Source organism: Rhizomucor pusillus (assembly GCF_041956525.1).
Source record: "Rhizomucor pusillus strain CBS 183.67 unplaced genomic scaffold VTP01scaffold_6, whole genome shotgun sequence".
NCBI lineage: Eukaryota > Fungi > Mucoromycota > Mucoromycetes > Mucorales > Lichtheimiaceae > Rhizomucor > Rhizomucor pusillus.
Window position 1 is genome coordinate 818,562 of NW_027192148.1, and position 19,433 is coordinate 837,994.

At 45.0% G+C, this 19,433-nt stretch overlaps 8 protein-coding genes across 8 annotated transcripts; all 8 read right to left on the minus strand.

Moving 5' to 3' along the window:
- Positions 1-998: 998 nt before the first annotated feature.
- On the minus strand, positions 999-2,618 carry VTP01DRAFT_9243 (uncharacterized protein; the record flags this gene model as incomplete). Its single annotated transcript, XM_069388454.1, has 3 exons — positions 999-1,839; positions 1,907-2,355; positions 2,433-2,618. The coding sequence occupies 3 exons, from the start codon at positions 2,616-2,618 to the stop codon at positions 999-1,001; spliced, it is 1,476 nt and encodes a 491-aa protein (XP_069240749.1).
- A 687-nt stretch (positions 2,619-3,305) lies between these two features.
- On the minus strand, positions 3,306-4,925 carry VTP01DRAFT_9244 (uncharacterized protein; the record flags this gene model as incomplete). Its single annotated transcript, XM_069388455.1, has 3 exons — positions 3,306-4,146; positions 4,213-4,661; positions 4,749-4,925. 3 exons carry the CDS (start codon positions 4,923-4,925, stop codon positions 3,306-3,308), a joined length of 1,467 nt encoding a protein of 488 aa, XP_069240750.1.
- A 1,277-nt stretch (positions 4,926-6,202) lies between these two features.
- VTP01DRAFT_9245 (uncharacterized protein) lies at positions 6,203-7,814 on the minus strand (the record flags this gene model as incomplete). The annotated part of the gene is made up of 3 exons (XM_069388456.1): positions 6,203-7,043; positions 7,111-7,559; positions 7,635-7,814. 3 exons carry the CDS (start codon positions 7,812-7,814, stop codon positions 6,203-6,205), a joined length of 1,470 nt encoding a protein of 489 aa, XP_069240751.1.
- A 911-nt stretch (positions 7,815-8,725) lies between these two features.
- Positions 8,726-9,328, minus strand: VTP01DRAFT_9246 (uncharacterized protein; the record flags this gene model as incomplete). Its single annotated transcript, XM_069388457.1, has 1 exon — positions 8,726-9,328. The coding sequence occupies one exon, from the start codon at positions 9,326-9,328 to the stop codon at positions 8,726-8,728; it is 603 nt and encodes a 200-aa protein (XP_069240752.1).
- A 26-nt stretch (positions 9,329-9,354) lies between these two features.
- Positions 9,355-10,360, minus strand: VTP01DRAFT_9247 (uncharacterized protein; the record flags this gene model as incomplete). The annotated part of the gene is made up of 4 exons (XM_069388458.1): positions 9,355-9,576; positions 9,635-10,084; positions 10,160-10,286; positions 10,338-10,360. 4 exons carry the CDS (start codon positions 10,358-10,360, stop codon positions 9,355-9,357), a joined length of 822 nt encoding a protein of 273 aa, XP_069240753.1.
- A 608-nt stretch (positions 10,361-10,968) lies between these two features.
- On the minus strand, positions 10,969-12,605 carry VTP01DRAFT_9248 (uncharacterized protein; the record flags this gene model as incomplete). Its single annotated transcript, XM_069388459.1, has 3 exons — positions 10,969-11,809; positions 11,878-12,326; positions 12,408-12,605. The coding sequence occupies 3 exons, from the start codon at positions 12,603-12,605 to the stop codon at positions 10,969-10,971; spliced, it is 1,488 nt and encodes a 495-aa protein (XP_069240754.1).
- A 608-nt stretch (positions 12,606-13,213) lies between these two features.
- Positions 13,214-15,667, minus strand: VTP01DRAFT_9249 (uncharacterized protein; the record flags this gene model as incomplete). The annotated part of the gene is made up of 3 exons (XM_069388460.1): positions 13,214-13,289; positions 13,365-13,587; positions 13,648-15,667. 3 exons carry the CDS (start codon positions 15,665-15,667, stop codon positions 13,214-13,216), a joined length of 2,319 nt encoding a protein of 772 aa, XP_069240755.1.
- A 1,074-nt stretch (positions 15,668-16,741) lies between these two features.
- Positions 16,742-19,402, minus strand: VTP01DRAFT_9250 (uncharacterized protein; the record flags this gene model as incomplete). Its single annotated transcript, XM_069388462.1, has 2 exons — positions 16,742-18,668; positions 18,729-19,402. The coding sequence occupies 2 exons, from the start codon at positions 19,400-19,402 to the stop codon at positions 16,742-16,744; spliced, it is 2,601 nt and encodes an 866-aa protein (XP_069240756.1).
- Between the last annotated feature and the right edge of the window lie 31 nt (positions 19,403-19,433).

The window sequence follows — 19,433 nt, forward strand, 5'->3', positions numbered from 1 at the left end:
ACTTTTACATTTCGTACAACACGAATTTTGTTCTTGCCTTTGGACGAATTTACTTTCCGGAAAGAGTGTATATGCATAAACAAGGGGTTAATGTTGACTTATATATCGAGATTCATCTGTATTGTCGCCACAAACTGTAAACTTTCCGCGTGGGAATGTATCCTGCTCCGTGCTGTCGTGCGCCAAACAATAGTAACAAAGAAAACCAGCATTTCTCAAAAGATTATGAACCCGCCAATAGAATTTTGTTAAATCCTCATTTCTTACTATAGAATATCCTACAAGTACAACGGCAGTTAATAAAATCTGGAATTTTTTCCCAAAGTTCTGATCGACAAGTGATCCGGTTACTGCATCGTCAGCTGATAACGATCGTGTAACCTTTCTGAGGAGTCAGGAACACAGACACAGGAATCGTGAAATCGGAAACAGACAGCACGGTATAAACAATGTCAAGGAAAACAAGAACGTTAACTAGGATTGGAGAAGCAGGTCGCGAATATCAATAGATGATGCCGATATGAGTCGCGCTAAATTTCCATGTTAGCTGCCTTAAGCTGCTTACAGCGAAGGATTGATATCGAAAGATATGAACTGCTAAATATTTTAGGTTTATTCACAAAGAATGCCCTTATCTGTCACCTGACTCCCCAAAATTCGCAAAGCTGGATCCACTCTCTCTTGTCCTGGTACGCAGGTGAAACCTGGCCATTAAATGCATGTATCTTGGAACATCTGAATACTTGAACATGTAGAGGTTTGTACCCTTTGCAAGTTGAGTTGAAGTGCACAAATGTATCATTGTATGCTAAGATACGATATCCTCGAAATAATCAAAACCTCGATTAGGAAGCATAATAGAGCTTTTCGCCCTTGTTCTAGTATCTTCCTTTCTTTCCTTCTTCTTTTCCCTTTTACTCGACGTAGAACATGCTGATTGATCAATAGTTTATTTATTAAGATGCCATTGCTATATTCTGACATGATGATGCATACATCTAGAGTTTGTACAAAAAGTTTCTGTCCTCTCGATCTGTCAAACCGAGATTTACATCATAGGTTTGCGACGATGGATTGGCGATCCGTCGTTTGTTCTCTCTGACCATCAAAATGCGCAAGATAATAAAGCATGCAATCGTCACAACGTCGCCAACCACAAATACAATCATTCCAGTAAGATATCGTGGCTTCTCACGTTCCAGCATCACCAAAGGTCCAATGAATTGGCCAACTGTAGCAGCAGCGACCAAAGTAGCGTTGTAGAAGATCTTTTTGCTGTATCCAGATACATTGCTTCCAGTAGTTGCAGGAAACAAGGCCATAGCGCCTCCCATGCCTGCACTGAGGTAGTAACCAAGCAGTTTGACGGCGCCCGTGGGAACGCACGCAAGAACCAGACAGCCCGCCAAGCTGATCATGGACATGAGGATACCAGTATACATAATTTGCTGCGTACGTCTAGAGATAAGACCTGCCGCAAGCGTAAATATGACACCCATAACACCTCCGGGGACCTTGAGGAAGATGGTCGCGGTTGCTGTAAAATCACCCAAACTCTGCAGAAATTGTGCGCCAAAGATGACTAGACCGCCGACTTGCAAATTGCTACTGATCATTCCTAAGGCGATCAGGTAATACCGTGGCTCACTTAATGCTTCGAGGGCATGCTTAGGATTAAACTTTCTGCTGCGAATGACGGCATTGTCTCGGGTGCGCTCATCAACGATCGTCTCTTGTTCAGGCGTTAGCCTTAGGAGCTTAGATTTTGGGTCGTCCATCAAAAAGAAGAATGACAGGATGCCTAGAGCTACCGTCACTGCGCCGAATATAATATGATTCCTGTCCGTAATAGTCAAAATTTGGCAACCTTTACAAACCTTTTTTCTTATTTGAGTGAAGTACGTACCATCGCCACATCATGATGCCCTGTTGATTTCCCATATTTGCAATGCCGGCAGTGACAAAGTCAGCGAGCATACCACCGAGACCTTGGCACATTGTTATGACACTGAAGTAAAACGCATGGTCTTGTCGTCTGTACAGGTTGGCGACTATCATGTAAATGCATGGTAGACAGGATGCCTCGAATATTCCAAGGAGGAAACGCAACCCTGCCAATTGCGAGAAAGTCTGACCGACTGCAATGCACAGCATTACAATGCCCCAAATGATGATGCACACGCCGAGGTATCTGCCTATCGGGAACCATTGAACGAAGAATTGATTTGGAACTTGGTAAATCAGATATCCTAGATAAAATATAGAGCCAAGCCAGCTAAATTGCGAGCCACTGATCCCAGTATCTTGGTAGAATCCGAGAATTGCAGAGATAGCCAAGGCAGATTTATCGGCAAACTAGACGCAGTGTTTTGTTTGTAAATCTCGTTTCTTTGCGTATCGGGAGCGAATCCTAAAATACAAAAGAATCTTACTTGAACCATGATGATGCATAGGACAAGCGGTAGAAATAGGAGATCAATTTTGCGCTGTAGACTTTTCTCAGCTTTGGATTTCTTGTGAAATGTTTCCTGTTTGGAGTCTCGAATACCGTCTTCGACAGTAGTAGAATTATCTTCATAACGATTTTGTTCGATCTTCTCCTCGTTATCCGTTGACATGAACGGATATGGTAAATATGGCTACTGTACTGTTGTAACAGGAAGATCGAAAAGATGGTTTATATATAGATATATCATCTCCAGCCAGTATGCAGCATGTTTCATACGACATCAGCGCGGAATTCCTGGATTATCCATTGTGGGTAAACAGGGCAAAATTCTGGGGACAAACAAAACGTTTCAGTGCATTTAGCTTTATTGTAAGGAATCCTTTCAATTTTCTGGAGATAATATGCTCCATTTATCGAAGAAATACTGTATCATTTATTAGAACGTCTTACTGGTACTTGTAGATATCAACCTGCAAATTTCATTGAGGTTCCTGCTCTAATCGCACGGTATGGACAAAAACGCAAATATTTGTGGATGCACACAGACCTGTTTCAGCCATCATTTCAACTCTAATTAGACATCCATGCCGTATTTGAAACTCCATGGGTGATTGAAATGGAATCATATGACATGTCATTTTACTGCAGCTCCAAAGATTGCTCATCAATCACTTACTAGATCATCCGAAGTATCCAATATTGTATATATAGCAAGAGGAATTATTACTATACGTACAATATATTGATGGATTTTTGGGAAAGAGTACCCAGCTGCCTTTCATGATGAAATATTCAAAGTGGTTGTATTGATAGCGCACTGAATTCTACATTGCTAAGTTGGCTCTACGCTCGCAGCTTAAACTTTATATAAAAAGTTCTTATCCTCTTGATCTGTCAAGCCGAGGTTTCCATTGTAGATTTCCGATGGCGGATTAGCGATACGTCGTTTGTTTTCTCTGACCATTAGGATACGCAGAATCACCAAGCATACAATTGCCACAGCATTACCAACTGCAAAGATGGTCATCCCAGTAACGTATCGTGGTTTCTCACGCTCGAGCATCACCAAAGGCCCAATGAATTGGCCAACTGTACCAGCAGCGACCAACGTACCGTTGTAAAAAATTTTTTTGCTGTATCCTGATACATTGGTTCCAACTGTGGCTGTGAACATGGCATAAGCGCCTCCAATGCCTGCGGTGAGATAGAAACCGAGCAGCTTGATGGGACCACTGGGGATAATAGCAAGCATAACGCAGCCTGTCATGCAGACGGTGCACGCGAGAATACAGATGTATATGGTTTGTTGTGTACGCCGGGCTATCAACCCTGCGGTAAGCGTAAAGAGACTACCCACGACACCCGTTGGAATTTTCAGCAAGATAGACTGGGTGGCTGTAAAATTGCCCAAAGTTTGGATAAACTGTGCGCTAAAGACATACACACCGCCGACCTGCAGATTGATACCGATCATTCCGAGGGCGATAAGATAGTAGCGTGGTTCGCACAGTGCTTCAATGATATGCTTTAGATTAAACTGTTTGTCGCGGATAACAGCGTTGTCTTGTGACCGCAGATCAACAATTCTTTCTTGTTCTGGTGTAAGTCGCAGGAGTTTGGATTTTGGATTGTCAACCAAGAAGAAGAATGTTAGGATTCCCAGAATTACTGTCAAAGCACCAAAGATAATATGGTTCCTATCGATAACAACTTGTAACGTTAGCAGAAATAGCAATTTATTGAGGACTAAGAGCAAGACTTACCATCGCCACATCATTATGCCTTTCTGATTTCCAATGTTGGCAATACCGACTGTTACGAGATTACTAAGTACAACTCCAATCCCCTGACACATTGTTGCGACACTGAAGTAAAACGCATGCTCTCGCCGTCGATACAGATTGGCGACTATCATGTAGATGCAAGGCAGACAGGCTGCCTCGAATATTCCAAGTAGGAATCGCATCGCCGCCAATTGCGAGAATGTTTGACCAAGCGCGGTGAAGAGCATCACAGTGCCCCAAATAGTAATGCATATGCCGAGGTATTTGCCAATTGGGAACCATTGGATAAAGAACTGGTTTGGTATTTGGTAGATCAAGTAACCGAGAAAGAATATAGAGCCCAGCCAGCTGAACTGCGATCCAGTGATGCCTGTATCTTGGTAGATTCCGAGAATTGCAGAGATAGCCAAAGCAGATTTATCAGCGAGCTAAAATATTAAGAGCACACCTCGGTTTATACATTGCTGCTGTAAGACGCGGCGGTAAAGCCATGTACAAAATTTAGGTTGCCTTGCCTGAACAGTAACAATGCATATTACAAGTGGTAGAAACGCTAGATCAATCTTGCGCACAACTTTCTTTTCAGCTTTGGATTCCTGAAGCGACTGCCTGCAATCTTGATCTGCGCCTTCAACATTCGTAGAAATATCATCAGGGTGCTTGTATTCAATCTTCTCCTCGTCTTCTGACATGTAATGAGTAATAGCCTATGGCATGGAGTGCGACAGGATCAAGCGATGGTTTATATAGAGATAAACCGTCCTCACAATCTGCATGCTCTATCTCCTTTTGGCCATTTATAACAAAGCCCCCCCCCCGTAGAATTCTCAGAGGCGCGTTCCTGTAGACGAATCATCACTAGATATAAATAAAGGCTGATCTATGCTACATTTTTCATAGTGTCAATGCATAGATAAGCACTAAACTTTATACAGTAGTTGACAGCGAACTGTGTGCAGCTACTAAGAGGTAATACTGCTCAGTCAGCTTCGCTTGGATATAGCCTTTTTAAAGTTGAATACTAGATACAGCAAGCATACAGTGCGCCAATCTCCAACAAGTTGCAGCTGACTAGATGAAGGCCCAATTAGCTAGACTTGTTTGTGTAACTTGCCTTAAGTGTTGGAACAAGCACGGTCGCGATGACCAGGACATGGGAAGGATTCATCAAAGAGTTAATGCCTGAAGCATAGAGCGTCGATAGTAACAATTGTCAACATAAAGTCAATATGGTATTTTCCATGAGCGACTTTTAATTTAATTCTGAAATATCATGAAATTTATCCACCTGCAGATCAGCAGCCAAGTCGAAGCCAGAGAATGATTTACATGAAAATAACAGGCGTATATGAAACAATATCGGAATTTGTTTATCATAAGGTAACGCGAAAACTTCTTTTAAGCCATTATTGGACGAAGAAGTAGACTCTCAGACTTCTATTTAGAAGAAATATTGATGGTGGTCATGCTTTGCGTGATGAAGATACATCCTCCGAAGGATTTTGAATATGCGAAAAATGCTTATTGGTCGTGCTCATAAACTATATCCTCGGAGCGGAAGATGATGCAAATAAATGGGCGTGGTCCTGATGACCTCTTACTGAACGATTGGCTTAAACGAAAGATGAACGAGCCTTGCGAACGTAAATTGCAGAGCTTTGCAATCTGAATTGAAAACTTCGACAAACGGCAAATCAATTGGGAAAATGTCTGTTGGAAAGTTGATAAATGTAGCTAACCTATTTTTGAGAAATTTGAAGGCTCTTTTTCCTCGGCAGTTTTGCTTATTGACACGTGGGCATTTCAGCCTGTGATCTTTGATATTGCGTAACATCGTGGCGAGCGAAATGATATTAGAAGACAGTATAGCACAAGAACAATGGCATGTAATCAGCTGTCCAGTGTTTATTTTAGAGTAGTATGTACAATGGTATTTTGATCAACGATGGACAAGACGTCAATGCAACAATTAAACTTTATACAAAAAGTTCCTGTCTTCTTGGTCTGTTAAATCAAGGTTTACGTCGTAGATTTCTGGCGGTGGACTGGCAATACGTCGCTTGTTTTCTCTAGCGATCATGATGCGTATGATTACTAAGCATACAATCGCTACGGCATTGCCAACCGAGAATACTATTAATCCAGTAAGGTATCGCGGCTTCTCACGATCCAGCATCACCAAAGGTCCAATGAATTGACCGAGCGTATTAGCCGCTGTCATTGTAGTATTGTAAAAGATCTTTTTACTGTATCCCGAGACGTTGCTTCCAACAATGGTAGCAAACATGGCTGAAGATCCAAAAGCGGCCAAGCTGAGGTAGTATCCAAGTAATTTGACGGTGCCGCTGGGAATGCAAGCTAGAACAAGGCAACCTGATAAACTGATCAAGCACATAAAGATGCCGGTATATACCGTTTGCTGGGTGCGTCTTGCAATCAAGCCTGCCATAAGCGTCGTCAAAAAGGTAGCGGCGCCACCCGGGATTTTGAACAAGATAGACTCGGTCGCCGTAAAGTTGCCCATAACCTGGATTAACTGTACGCTAAAGACGAGTATGCCACCAGCTTGCATGTTGACGCCAATCATACCCAGTATGATGAGATAATAGCGTAGTTCACCCAATGCTTCAGTAATATGCTTTGGATTGAACCTTTTGTTGCGAACAAAAGCATTGTCTTGTGTGCGCAGATCAACAATGTGCATCTCTTCCGGCGTGAGTCGTAGGAGCTTAGATCTCGGATTGTCAACCAGGAAAAAGCACGTCAGGATACCCAGCGCTACTGTCAGTGCTCCAAAGATAATGTGGTTCCTGTCAACAGCGGTTTTTGTAACATTAGCGAAACAGGAACTACATCCTAAAGTGTAAGAACACCTACCATCGCCACATCGGTATGCCTCCTCTGTTTCCCATGGTGGAAACACCAGCAGCTACAAGATTGCCTAACGCAGCTCCTACTCCCTGGCTCATGGTCGCGAAACTGAAATAATAAGGATGCTCCCGTCGCCGATACAGGTTAGCGATAATAACGTAGATGCAAGGTAGATTGGCTGCCTCGAAGAATCCAAGGAGGAAACGTAATGCTGCCAATTGCGAGAATGTTCGGCCAAGTGCAGTAAAGAGCATCACACCGCCCCAGAGGGTGATACATGTGCCGAGATATCTTCTTATTAGGAACCATTGAACAAAGAACTGGTTTGGGATTTGGTAGAGCAGGTAACCGAGAAAGAATATAGAGCCTAGCCAGCTGAACTGTGAACCAGTGATGCCTGTGTCTTGGTAAATTCCGAGAACTCCAGATATAGCCAATGCAGATTTATCAGCAGTCTAAAAGAAATATTGCTTTGTTCATAAGTGTTTATACGTAATGGTAGCAAGACCGAAAAAGAAAATGTACCATACTTGAAGCATTCCAATGCACAGCACAAATGGGAGAAATATGATATTGATTTTGCGCACCAGCTTCCTTTCAGCTTTGGATATTTGAGAAACCTCCTTGCTGGAGCCTTGGGTTTCGTCCTCAATAGCTGTAGAGGTATCAGAATACTTTTGTTCAGTCTTCTCCTCCTCGTGTGCTGACATGCATAAATGAAAATATTGAGTGAACGGTAGATTAATCTTCGATTTTTATACACATTGTGCACAGCTTCTCTAGCTTCAGCGTTCCGGCTGCCATCAGAAGATCTCCAGAAAGAATTTCTGGACCATCCCTTTGCGGGTAAACAAGGCTAAGACGATTACAAACAAAAGCTCCATGCAGTATTCAATCTGTTTTTCTAAGGGCGAGCAAACAGACTATCAGGTTGAAAGCAAGAATCCTAAATCTGGCTAGCACATGTTGTTGGCTATATTAGGGGAACCGTCTTCTAGCGAGATAGAGGGATGAATCATCTTGAAACACTCACGTTGGTTATACAACGCTTCGTGTAAATATTTACTAATATATGATCGTGTTTCAGCCATCATCTGAGTTTTATGATGTCCTATGCATCATGATTATGGACGCAGTAAGGATGATTGTGAATGCTTGATGGTTGCTTTGGATCGACATGTAAGAGTTATTAAATATGCTCAGAGTTCTGCTTTGGTTCTGATACTTTGCTTTCGCTTATTTTTCTCCGTTGCAAGAAGAATGCTAAAAATTATATCCAAGCATCCAACGTGTAAATTATTATCATATTGTGCGTTAGGATCATGCCATTTTTGTTAGAATACTATGCATGCTTGAAAAATCGACAAGTAAAATAATCTTGCATTGCTTTAAACTTGTACATATGTTACATACAAGAAATTTGTATCATCGTGATCCGTCAAGTTGAGTCTTAGACCAAAGAGGACTGGTGGAACCCGAAATCCATCAACGTATATTTATATTTACAACAGGAGATTCTGCTCCTTTCTTCCTTTATCTCTTGATCTAGCGGCGTGTAATCAGCTTTGTAATACTTTATTCGGTAGAATATTATATAGGACATTTTCGGTCGTCATAACAATTAAAATTTATACAAAAAGTTCCTGCCTTCTTGGTCTGTTAAATCAAGGTTTACGTCGTAGATTTCTAGCGGTGGACTGGCAATACGTCGCTTGTTTTCTCTAACGATTATGATGCGCATAATCACTAAGCATACAACCGCCACGGCATTGCCAACCGAAAATACTATTAATCCAGTAAGGTATCGCCGCTTCTCACGATCCAGCATCACCAAAGGTCCAATGAATTGCCCGAGCATATTAGCCGCTGTCAGTGTCGTGTAGTAGAATATCTTTTTACTGTATCCCGATACATTGCTTCCAATAATTGTGGCAAACATAGCTGAAGATCCGAAGGCACTCATGCTAAGGTAGTAACCAAGCAATTTGACAGCACCGTCAGGGATGCAAGCGAGAACGAGGCAGCCTACTAGACTAATCATGCACATATGGATGCCGGTGTAGGTAGTCTGCTGTGTACGTCTTGCAATCAAGCCTGCGATAAGCGATGTGAAAAGAGCGGCGGCGTTGCCTGGGCTTTTCAGCAAGATAGACTCGGTTGCTGTAAAGTTGCCAATAGTCTGGATTAACTGTACGCTGAAGAGGAGCAAACCACCAAATTGCATATTAACACCCATCATCCCCAGGATGATTAGTAACGTGGTTCGCACAGTGCTTCAGTAACATGCTTTGGATTAAATTTTCTGTTACGTATCACAGCGTTGTCTTGTGTGTGCAAATCGACAATCTTCTCTTGCTCCGGTGTAAGCCTCAAGAGTTTAGATTTCGGATTGTCCACCATAAAGAAAATTGTCAGAATGCCCGTTGCTACTGTCACTTCACCAAAGATAAAGTGATTCCTGTCGGTATTGATCTTTAATGTTAGCGTAGCCCGACTGTCACCATTATAGAAATGATGTAATTGCATCTACCATCGCCACATTGCTATGCCCCGCCTGTTTCCCAATAGTAGAAACGCCAGCAGCTACGAGGTTAGCAAGGATGGCCCCGATTCCATGACAAACATTTGCGAAACCGAAATAATACGGATGCTCCCGTCGTCGATAGAGATTGGAGATGATAACATAGGTCCATGGTAGGGTAGCCGCCTCAAACGTCCCAAGAAGGAAACGCAGTGCCGCCATCTGTGAGAAGGTACGACCAAGCGCAGTGAAAAGCATCACAGCGCCCCAAATGGTGACGCATGCGCCGAGATATCTTCTTAGCGGGAACCATTGGACAAAGAACTGGTTTGGAATTTGGTAGACCAAGTAACCGAGAAAGAATATAGAGCCTAGCCAGCTGAACTGTGATCCATTGATGCTGATATCTTGATATATTCCTAGAACAGCAGACATACTCAAGGCAGATTTATCAGCAATCTAAAAAGAAATATGCACAGCCTAGTTAATAATCCAGTGTTATACTGGTGACAGCAAGGCAAAAACAAAACTTACCTGAATGATGGCAATGCATATCACAAATGGCAGGAATGCAGCGTTAATCTTGCGCACCAGCTTCCTCTCAGCCTTGGATATGTGATGTGTTGCTTGCTGTTTTTGGTGGATTCCCTCTTCGACAATGCTATGGAATTATCATCAGAATGCTTTTGCTGGTTGATTTCCTTCTCCACACCTGACATCTATGGACAAAACCATCGTACGAACGGTACAATCAATGATTATTTATACACAGTATAGTTTCTAAAATTTCAGCGCGCCACACGCCGTCTGGCTATTGTCATGAGTGCAACCCGCGGGTTTCTTGGAGCGTATTCTTTGTGAGTAAACAAGGCAAAAACTCGACGCAAACAAAGGTTTAATGGCAATTTCAATAAATTCAGCATAGCTTCCTTTATTAAGAAACGGAAAAGAGAAGATGAATAAAGTATGATCGTATCAAAGCTACATCAGCATCCGGAAATCGGCTACTTTAAAGCTAAATCTTTGGTAGCAAAATGCTGACTTTTGTCGTTGCCCTATCAAACTTTCATCTAGAGAGCCGGTTGACACTATGCTTCAATCATTTGTAAAGTAGAGGGATCCATTATGAAACACTCACGCCTTATTTACGGACGTACCTAAGAGTGGCGTTTCAAGCAGCAGCTTCAGCCTATGTATGGCGTGTGTGTCTCTGTGTGTGTGTGTGTGTGTGCGTCACAGCTATGCGGTAGATGTTTGTATTTGTCATATCATGTTGTGTAACTATTTTGACATACAGTAATAGTATAGTACTTAGCAAAAAAAAGGGCAATCTTGGCTAATATTTAGATTTTGTACAAGAAATTCCTATCTTCCTGATCCGTCAGACCAAGGTTCACATCGTAAATTTCTGGCGGTGGATTAGCGATCCGACGCTTGTTCTCTCTCACAAACATAATACGAAGGATAATAAAGCATAGAATTGCGACGACGTTGCCAGCAGCAAAGACGACCATTCCTGTTATATATCGGGGTTTTTCACGATCGAGCATCACCAAGGGTCCAATGAACTGACCGATCGTACCAGCAGCTACGAGCGTTGCGTTGTAAAAAATCTTTTTGCTGTATCCGGACACATTGCTTCCAACGGTTGCTGCAAACATGGCAGCGGCTCCAGACATGCCCCAGCTGAGATAGTAGCCGAGTAACTTTACAGAACCATCGGGGACGCATGCGAGAACCAGGCAGCCGGCCAAGCTGATGGTGGACATGAGGATACCGGTATACATGTTCTGCTGGATACGTCGCGCGATCAAGCCTGCAATGAGCGTAAACAAGGTTGATGCGACGCCGCCGGGGATTTTCAACAAGATCGACTCGGTTGCTGTAAAATTGCCCAATCTCTGGATAAGCTGCGCGCTAAACACAAGTAACCCGCCGTTCTGCATGTTGATACCGATTAGCGCAATGCTGATAAGATAGTACCGCGGTTCGCGCAGGGCTTCAACGACGTGCTTTGGATTGAATTTCCTGGTACGGACCACGGCATTGTCTTGCGTACGCTGATCAACAATCTTTTCTTGCTCTGGCGTGAGTCTTAGGAGCTTCGATCTCGGATTGTCCACTAAAAAGAGGAATGTCAGGATGCCCAATGTTACAGTAAGTGCACCAAAGATGATGTGGTTCCTGTTTGGTGGTTAAGGTTAACATATAGAGTTCACTTTGCGAAAAAAAAGTTAGCATAATAAGGTTACCATCTCCACATGATAATGCCGTTCTTGTTTCCCATGTTGGCTATGCCTACGGCGACAAAGTTACCCAGCACAGATCCGATGCCCTGGCACATGGTTACAATACTGAAATAATACGCATGCTCCTGTCGTCGATACAGGTTGGCGACTATAATGTAAATACAAGGTAAGCAGGCTGCCTCGAATGTTCCAAGAAGAAACCGCAAAGCAGCCAGTTGCGAGAAAGTATGGCCAAGCGCAGTAAAGAGCATCACGGCACCCCAGATGATAATGCACACGCCGAGGTATCTGCCTATTGGGAACCATTGGACAAAGAACTGGTTTGGGACTTGGTAGATTAAGTAACCGAGAAAGAAGATAGAGCCCAGCCAGCTGAACTGCGAACCAGTGATGCCTGTATCTTGGTAGATCCCGAGAACTGCAGAGATACTCAAGGCGGATTTATCCGCAAACTATAAAAGCCATTGCCCGGTTATTATCCATTGCACCGTTGTCAGGGTGACACTAGAGCCCCCAAAAATATACATGCATACCTGAACCATAACAATGCATATCACAAGCGGGAGAAATGTAAAATCGATCTTGCGCAGTAATTTCTTTTCAGCCTTGGATTTTTGGAATGGTTGTTGGAAACCATTGCTGTTTCCGCCGGTTTCGATAGCTGAGGAAGAAGTGTCATCAGACGAATGCTTGTGCTCGATTCTTGTCTCCTCTTCCTTGTTGTCTGACATATATTTGTGTATGTGGAACAGAAGAGTGTTACTGTACGAGATCGATTTATTCATGCCGGATTTATATATGAAAACCAAATGTCATCTTTTTCTCCACACACGGACACGTACTCAAGATCTCTCTCCTCACGATTTTAGATCTATTTCCCGCGTTGTGTCATGGCTGTTCCCGCGCAGAATTCCTGGATCAAATCTCCCCTTCGTGGGTAAAACAAAAAAGTAAGCATAAAGACAAAGAGGCAAAGCAAGAGAAGGATTTATCATATATTTACAAAAAACTGTACTCGCAAACGTTTTATTTCTTGCAGCAAGTATTAGTTGAATAAAAAAGCTAAAAGATAACTGTTGAAAAGAAAATGCGTAAGATGCAGGTGATGGATATATCTTTCGCGCGGGGAGAAAGTGGGGTGGGCACGCGGGCCTCGTAGTAAAAAAGGTACGCTGTAACGATTCATCCCAGTAATCGCCCCATCAAGAAAAAAAAACGTGTGCGAAGACCGTCTTTTCTAATATGAGCATGGAGCTGTTGAACTCGTAGCTTACCTTTAACCCCAACACTTCTGTTGAAAAGGTGGGTTTAAATGTACAGTTCATCGAGCGAGTTGCGCTTAGGCCTGAGCCTTTTGCGCACGGAAGTACTTGGCAACTTCCACGAGGTTGGTCAAGGCGGCTTCAGTCTCTGGCCTAAATGAATGATTTAATAATCAGTATATCAACTCTAGCTTGTCAAAATGTACTTCACATTAATGATGTACATACCATGCACGGCTCTTCAAACCACAGTCAGGGTTGGCCCAGAGCAAGTGTTCGGGAATGTACTTGAGCATGTCGGCAAAGCGGACCTTCATCTCTTCCACGGAAGGCACACGGGGTGAGTGAATGTCGTACAGACCGGGACCAATCTCATTGGTGTACTGCTTGGTTTCAAAGATCTTGAGCAACTTCTCGTCAGACTTGGAATTCTCAATGGTAATCACATCAGCTAAGAAATAAATAAGCATGAGTCAAGCGAATTCACAAACTGACAAACAATAATAATTACCATCCAAGGCAGCAATGGCGTCAAAAATGTCATTAAAGTCAGAGTAGCACATGTGGGTGTGGATCTGGGTGTCATCGCGGATGCCAGAGGTGGCCAAGCGGAAGCAGGCAACAGACCATTCCAAGTAAGCATCCCAGTCAGCGCGGCGGATAGGCAAACCTTCACGGATAGCAGGCTCATCGACTTGAATGCAAGGAATACCAGCAGCTTCCAAGTCAACAACTTCGTCGCGGAGAGCAAGACCAATTTGAGAGCAGATTTCCTTGAGAGGCAAGTCGTCACGGACGAAGGACCACTTCATCATAGTGACAGGACCAGTCAACATACCCTTCATGGGCTTGGAGGTCAAGGATTGAGCGTACTTGATTTCTTCAATAGTCATAGGGCCACGGCGGCTCACATCACCAAAGATCACAGGAGGCTTCACGCAGCGTGAACCGTACGAAACAACCCAACCGTTCTCGGTAAAGTCGTAGCCGTGAAGCAAGTGACCAAAGTGTTCAACCATGTCGTTACGCTCAGGCTCACCGTGAACCAAGACATCGAGACCAACCTTCTCTTGGAACTCGACAACCTTCTTCATCTCAGCCTTGATGAAAGCATCGTAGTCGGCGTCGGACAATTCACCCTTGTTGTGCTTCTGGCGAGCAACACGGATCTCCTTGGTCTGAGGGAAGGAACCGATGGTGGTGGTAGGGAACAAGGGCAACTTGAGCTTCTTGACCTGGGCCTCACGACGAACAGGGAAGGGAGAGGCACGCTTCCAAGCAGAAGCAGGGATCTGAGCAACACGGTCACGGACAGCAGGGTTGACGGTCTGAGGAGAAGTGCGGCGGGACTCGACAGCAGCTGCGTTGGCAGCAAGAGCATCCTTGACAGCGTCGCGACCTTCGTTGATAGCCTTGGCAATAGTGACGATTTCAGAGACCTTTTCAACAGAGAAGGCCAACCAGCTGTAGAGCTCGGGGTTGGTGGCGGCGATCTTCTTTTCGAAAGAGGTCGAGTAAGGGGCGTGGGCCAAAGAGCAAGAAGGACCAACGAAGACTCGGTCCTTGCCGAGAGCAGCAACCGCCTTCTCAGCCAACTCGATGGACTTGTTCAAGTTGTTGATCCAGATGTTACGGCCATCGACAAGACCAAGAGAGAGGATTTGGTTTTCCTTGAGCAAGGGCAAGACAGCATCCAACTCCTCGGGAGCACGGACAAGGTCGAGGTGGATAGCATCAACGTTGTCCTTGACAGCATAGACGTTCTGCTCGACGCGACCAAAGTAGGCGGCAACCAAGATCTTGATGGAAACCTGGGACTTCAGAGTCTTATAGGCCTTTTCAAAGGCGAGCTTGGCGTTGGCATCCAAGTCGAAGATCAAGACAGGTTCATCAATTTGGACCCAGTCAGCACCGGCTTCTTCGAGCTGCTTGATAAGCTCAACGTACAAGGGAAGGACCTTGGGGAGCAAAGAGAGGGTATCGAAAGGCTCAGCACCCTTGGCAGGCTTACCCAAGTACAAGAAGGAAACAGGACCGACAATGACAGGACGGGTGTGGACACCGAGTTCCTTGGCAGCCTTGAATTGCTCAACAGCGCGGGGGTTGGACAGGGTGAACTTTTGGTCAGCCTCGAATTCGGGGACGATAAAGTGGTAGTTGGTGTCGAACCACTTCTTCATTTCCATAGCAGGGACATCGACCTTCTCGGAAGTCTCAGTGGCAGGCTTCTGGAGACCACGGCCCATGGCAAAGTACTGTTCCAAGGGGTTCTTGATGTGCTGGTAGCGTTGGGGGATAGCACCGAATTGCTGGGCAGTGTCGAGGACACGGTCGTAGAGGGTGTAGTCACCGGAAGGAATGTGCTCAAGGCCTTGCTCCTTTTGCAACTTCCAGTGCTTGGCTTGGATGTCACGGACACCGGCACCGAGCTCCTGCTCAGAGATCTTGCCAGACCAGAAAGATTCGACAAGCTTCTTGAGCTCACGCTTGGCACCAACGTAGGGGAAACCGAGGTTAGTAGCAACGACCATGGTGGATAACTGCTTTTGGGAGAGAGTTAAAAGAAAGGAAGAAAGAAAGGAGGAGAACAACCGACGCGTACCTCACGCAGGCTTTATATAGAGAGGCGGGGGATGGCTACAAAAAAAAAAGATTGACAGATGAGATCTTCCTGGCTGGTCTTTCGCAGAGCCAATCGTACCAGCTCCAGATCGCATCATGACTCCGACTTAAAACTTACTGTTCTTCTCCCCACATCATCCGCAATGCGCTTAAGTGTATATTGCATGTCTGCATGAGTAACGCGAGGAAGATTTATGTGCGTGTGTCTTGTAAAAAATAGCAAGGAGCTCCCTTTTATCCAGTGGTTGGCTTTGAAGAATTTTTTTTTCTTCTCGGTTTGGATCTGATATCCCGTTCCACGAAAAACTTTAAATTTCTATTAGGACTGGCATGACAGGGTACCTACCATGTTTGGGGAATATGCATGCGAGAACGCATCAAGCAAAAGAAGCATATAGGTAGCAGTAAGCTAGGTACATACATGTCTGCGTGGAGAGTGGATCAAAGGCGACTATACACATATCAACAAAATCACTTTCTGTTGATTAACTCGAATTTGCAAAGAGTCTTGGCTTGAAATCACCGATACTCAGTTATGCTTCCTGATTTGATGGCCATTCTGCGCCGTGTTGTCGAGAAGAAATCCTATTTGTCCATGTATGTCTGATTTGTTTGGATCTCATGTGACTCTTGTTCATCACAACAACGAAAGCTGATAAAACTTGATACTTGGCAACAATTGCGTGCTTTTTTGCAACGTTCCAGACCAATAACCAATTTGAAAGTATCGCATCTGGAATTCGTTCCAGCAGGACAAAAGGGTTAGATAGTTGATGTTCCTGGACAGATTTCGGTATCCTATCAAATTTGTACAAGTTTACATATGTATATAAACGGGTTGGGGGAGGAGAGAGGAATTGAGCTATAAAAATCTACGTACGGTCTACTACAGCATCGTAGTAACACGATGCAAGCAGAAAGAAATCGTGTATGTAACAGGTTTCATGGTTGTATGCAGGTACGGTGCACAGATAACATGTGATTTAATGCTTAGTATCATGGTGGTGATGGTGATGATCAATGTGGAGCGAGGCAGAAAATGTGGATCCCAAGGAAAGCCGTGGTAGCTGCGGCGGCGCTTCGTCGTGCGCGGAAGAAGAAAGCAAGGGGTGATCTGGTAAAGTAACCGTGCTTGTTGCTTGCGGCCCCCAAAGGTTTTCTTCCTCGTCGCTGTCTTCAAAGTAGCACACCGTCTTGTTGTTTTGAGGATTCGATGCACCATCGTTGTCATCGTCTGGCGGCACTGGCGGTAGCTCTGCTTCCAGGTAGTGTTTTTGTACCTCCTGCGGATAATCATGTGTTGTTAACGTGAGAGGCATTGAGGGCGATCGAGACCGCAAATTGGCTCTCTTTGTAGGTAGTTCCGGTGGAAGCGTAGATGATGGTGGCAATGGCGGAGGCGGTGGTATGCGTTCCATTGCCATCCGTTGCCTATGCAGTGCTAGACCTGTTCGCGGCGTTAAAATATGGGAAGATGCTTCGGTAGTCGGGTAGGAAATGATAGACATGGTTGTGGGTGCAAACGATTCCTCAATCTGGTGTGTTCCCGTGACAAGCTGTGGTTGAAGTGCTGTGGCAGTAGGGAGTCCTGCTACAGGACTTGGAACGATGGAGGGCGGCCTTGATCTCAGCGAAGCATGCGAAGACGAGCCGTGCTTGCTTGAAGAATTGAAACTTGGCGCATCTCGACTGGATATGAATGCTTCAGAGTACAGGGACATTTCATCATCGCCGTCTGCGTCTTCGTCGTCGTAGTGGTAATAGCCTGCTGCTGCCCTTTCTGCTCCTTCGTCGTCTGTGTCGTTATCGTACTCTTCGCATAGCATCTGCAGCCACGGCACTACGCGGTGGCTAGGACCGAGCAACGAGGAACCCGAGTAGACGCTGTACAGTTTGCTGTCTCTTAGACATGCATTCATCGCGTCCCTGTCGATCATTGGCAGTGCTTCTGAACTGGCGATGCTTCCTCTTCGGGATGCGCGCATTGGCAGAGTGTCATCTGACACCGGCGCACGAACCGCCGTTTCCTTGCTCGGGAAACTGGTGTTGATTCTGAGCGGCGGAGCAGCAGCAGCAGCAGTCAATTGTCTCGCGGGCGATCGCGGTGGGCGTCTCGGTGCAGCAGCAATATTTTGGCGCGGTTCAGGCGTCGTTTCGGGAATGGTCAGGTTGACTGCAGACGCTGTACGTCGAAGAGATCGAGGGAGGTCGCCAAATGCAGACAATGAAGGCGAAGGAGCGTACTGCTGCTGATTTTCGTCAAGGAGAGTAAGGTTGGAAAAGCCAGTGGCAAGAGAGTACGGAGCACGCGACAGCCTGCTTCCCGTTCTTGAAAATGCATCGACGACGCCTGTGAAAATTTCTTGCTGTTTCGAAATAGGATCGTTGTCGTCCTTGTCTCTAAGCTGTTGTTGTTTCCTCGCCTCTGCGCCCGCGACGCCTTTGGATTTTTCTGGATCAATGGTGACATTGTCAGGGACATGATGCAGGATAGTCTCCATCTTATATTTTGGCATGGGTATATCGTTGTCTGCACCATCCTGTTCTTCTTCAGACTGGTGATGGTTTGGCAACGATGTGAAGATGATGGGTATCTTTGCGCGAAGGTTGTCGTATTTGGACCCAAATTTGAACGTAACCTCCAGCTGATGGTAAATGGTTACCGACGGGGACTCGAGACCAAAAGTCAAGTGCTCGTCCAAGGTGTGGTATATAATTGTAGGCAGTTTCCAGGACGATTCAGGATTTTTTCCAACGTCGTGTACAAACATGGACCCTTTGCGTCGCGTGATTCGCCGGCATCTTGGGTTCGCATTAAAGTGGTGTACAAAGCGTTGTCCAAATATAGTCGATTTAGAATCCTTCCCAAATTGTTCGAGATTAGATTCGGATTTGGATAGATTTTCACATCTTTTCCCAGCACAAGGTTAATACAATGTCCTACTACGGCGGGAATGTAAGTAATGTTACCTGTACAGTTCGTTTTGCAGGATTTGGGTACTGATACTCTTGACATCCTTTTTATCGGCGATGCAGATATATTTGACAGCGATGGGAATCATATTTTGCTCCAAGCATACTACGCGGGGACATTCCACCTCATAGTGGAATTTGCCTGTAACTGTGTAACGGTACGTCTTGGTTGCAATGAGTGGCGCGAATTCCTTGCGCGGGAGAAGGTGCCGCAAAAGAACAATGGGGTGTTCCGCCGTGATTGCCTTCTTACGCAACCCGGTAGATATCGAGACTTGCACCTTGTAGTAGATCGATGCGCGTTTCACCATGAGTGATCTCGGAAAAATGTTGGGTACCTCGAGTTGCCAGGGAACAATGTGTTCCCCTGGCGACATGGTCGTTGACTTGGAGTCAAGCAACGGCACCTTGATTTTCGGCAGGAACGAAATTTCTGCCTCTACAGCGTCTGTAGCAGCAACAGTACCAGCAGCATCAGTTGACTTGGTCAGGCAGACGTGGCAAAAGCCCTTGAATTTCACAACCATGCTGCGTATCTTTGTGGTCTTTGCAACGGTCAGCCTAACTCGACCTCTTAAGACTTGCCCGGGCTCGTCGAGTTTGCATGGGCCGACATACTCGAGGTAGCAATTCTCTGGTTCAATCTCGACGCGCTGAATCGGCTCCTTCATTCGTCGTCGTCGTTGTCGTCGTCGTCGTCGT